This window comes from Temnothorax curvispinosus, unplaced genomic scaffold, assembly GCF_003070985.1.
Source record: "Temnothorax curvispinosus isolate PA1 unplaced genomic scaffold, ASM307098v1 QBEX01015005.1, whole genome shotgun sequence".
In the NCBI taxonomy this organism is placed as follows: domain Eukaryota; kingdom Metazoa; phylum Arthropoda; class Insecta; order Hymenoptera; family Formicidae; genus Temnothorax; species Temnothorax curvispinosus.
Genome location: NW_020224785.1, coordinates 1 through 2810, shown reverse-complemented (window position 1 = coordinate 2810; position 2810 = coordinate 1). Strand labels below are relative to the sequence as shown.

Genomic DNA, 2810 nt, shown 5'->3' with positions numbered 1-2810 from the left:
GTGTAGGTTCAATGTATACTGAAAACGTGCGACCTTCTGTTTTTGCAGCAATTTGTAAAATATCCGCAGAGTTCTCAAAACCGGTAGTCTCTAAATCAAAGTAAACTATTTTACAGGAATCGATTGCTATATTTGTCTTGTTTACTTCATTATTGATATCTACACTGTCTGAATTTCCAGCATCTATTTCAAGACCACAGTTTGGCAGGTATTGTATTCCTTCAATTCTTTCTGTTCTTTTCCTTAAATTTTCTCGCATTTTTTTCATTAAATTACGACGACTTTTTGTACTTTGTAATTTTGCTAACTCAGCTCTTCGTGCTCTTTGTTTATCTTGCATTATAGCAAAAGATTCCATATGTTTACCGGGCGAAATACATAATTTAGCTGAAACACGAGGCAAATATTGTTGTCCATCGTTTTTGGCGCAAACAGCACTCGCCCAACGAAAATCAGCTGATTCACTCAAACTGTAACATCTATTCTTTGGAGCTTTATGTGCCATAATGTTATTCAAACTTTCGTTCGCTTGACTGCTAGCAGCAACTGAGAATTTTGCAGAGTTATCAGCATATTTTGAAAAAATAGCACATAATGCTGTATATAATTTAGAATCTTTCAATAATATCGTCTGTTTTTGAGTATTAGTATATACTGTCATTGGAATCGCGGTGACACCATGCGCCGCAGTTTTCATGTTTGCCAAATACATGATCAGGTATTGTACGTAAAGTACTGGCTAATTCTACACTTTTTCCTTTGTTTTGTGCTACAGCATAGTTAAAACATTTTTTCAAATGAGGAATTACATCACGTTTTTTCATTTCTTTAAATGTTTTCTGCAGTTCGTATAAATCTTTTGAAAAATGTTTTTTAAGATGATTATTATCGGCTAACTTGAATATTGTTTCGTCATTTCCACGACGAACGGCTGCGATTGTAGAACTATCCTCGTCGCCGATCAACACTCGAACGTTTAGACCTGTTTCTTTTAAAATAGTGCTTTCATTTACAAGCTCAGCACCTACATCAGCTTCCATAGCTTTAGCACTTCCATAAAAATTTAATCGGCAATCATGGTTTTTTCTTTCTCGGCCCTTATCGCATAATTTACATTTTCGATTCCGTGTTCTAAAGTCTAGAATTTTTCCAGTCAAAAAACCAATTATGGCACCATAACCATTTAGACTATCATAGCTTCTTCCGTTCCCACGCTTACTCCAGCCCATGTCATAAGAGACGATTATGTTAATAATATTACCTATCGCTGCGTCAAAATTATTTACGTCCAAATTAGTATCTACATTGTTATAATTAGGTGTACAAAGATTTTTTAGAGGAAAAGTGTTTTCTGACGATATTACTGGTGGTAGGACGGACTGCGTAGAGCTCTCTTGCATTGAAATATAAAGATTTGCATCCTTGGATGCAGGTTTTAAAGGTATCAAATTAGAGTAAATTTCGTGAGCTACTTCGTCTGGCCTATTGACAAAAAAAGAATCAGATTTATTAATACATTATTTTATTATTTTAATACATATACAAATCAGTTTAATAATAATCAATTATTTTATTATTATTAATACATATACAAATCAGTTTAATAATTATCAATTATTTTATTATTATTAATACATATCAATTAAGTTTGATAATTATCAATTACGTATACCTAACATATACATAAGACACATATTATTACATATTATTACACATATGTATAAGACACTTATAGAAAACATATTTTTGTCTTCCTGTTTTTCTATTCAAAATAAAAATGAAAGAACAAAATCTTACAGTTCTTGACAGAGCTTTTCAACATTTTCTACAATTAATCGTCGTTCCTCTTTTGCAGCCTGCTTGCAACTCTCTTTAGCAGCTTCTTCTATTGCAGGTCCAACTTCTCGTTCATATCTTTTTAATAAATTTGGTGTTATAGATGGTATATTCATACAAGCCAGTATTTTATTTATACCCGAGCACCCAACTCCAGCGTGTACAGCTCCTGTCATTTATAAGTTAGAAGTTTAAATCAACATATTAATTTTGATAAATTATGTAATAATTAATAAAAATTACATAGATACAATGTTTGCAAATGGAAAAAATGTATTGACTATAACTTACCTAATACAATTTTTGTGTTTACATCACTGTGTTTAGAGTTATCTTTTGATGTATGAATTTTTCCTGTAGCAACATCTGTAAATGTAGAACAATCCCGACAACGTACTTTTAAAATTGAATTTAAACCAAATCGTCTTTCGTTTACTACATTTTTAAGTGAAAGATCTTTTTCACAGTAACAGCAAGTTAGATTTTTGGCAAGCTCGGACACTTCTACAATACGTCTTCCAACACATAAATGATTGTCTTCTTGACAGGACTTTTTCTTTTTCTTTGCTTCAGACATTGCCGCTAAAGCTTTAAGTCTTTTCTTCAATACTTTTTCTTTCATTAATCTTCCTTTGTAACGTACAACAGACATTTTCGCTTATATTTCTTCTAATTCAAAATAACCTCAATAGCATAACCTCAATAATCTCAATAACGCGAGCATCGCGAGCTAACCTCAATGGTATACTGACATTACTGACGCGAGTCGCGAGCATACAGTGTTGCCAGATTGGTAAGACCATACAGGATTGGTTGAAAATGGTACAGTTTAGTCAAAAGTTTTACATAGATAAGTAGAGTTTTCCGTACATTATCGTATGCAGTGTGACCATTATTTTTGACTAATACTGTCGCGATACAACTACCTTAATGGTGGGGATAAAAATTCACAACGAATAACTCTAAATTTTTGA

The 2810-nt window shown here is 32.3% G+C and overlaps 2 protein-coding genes across 2 annotated transcripts; both read right to left on the bottom strand.

Annotated features, from left to right (window-relative positions):
- Positions 1-291: 291 nt before the first annotated feature.
- On the bottom strand, positions 292-1040 carry LOC112465192 (the record flags this gene model as incomplete). Its single annotated transcript, XM_025032624.1, has 2 exons — positions 656-1040; positions 292-546 (listed from the first exon to the last, which is right to left on the bottom strand). Coding segments are annotated over exons 1-2 (640 nt in total), but the record flags the coding sequence as incomplete, so codon positions are not given.
- A 670-nt stretch (positions 1041-1710) lies between these two features.
- LOC112465191 lies at positions 1711-2758 on the bottom strand. The gene is made up of 2 exons (XM_025032623.1): positions 2128-2758; positions 1711-2005 (listed from the first exon to the last, which is right to left on the bottom strand). The coding sequence occupies exons 1-2, from the start codon at positions 2486-2488 to the stop codon at positions 1794-1796; spliced, it is 573 nt and encodes a 190-aa protein (XP_024888391.1). The 5' UTR covers positions 2489-2758; the 3' UTR covers positions 1711-1793.
- Between the last annotated feature and the right edge of the window lie 52 nt (positions 2759-2810).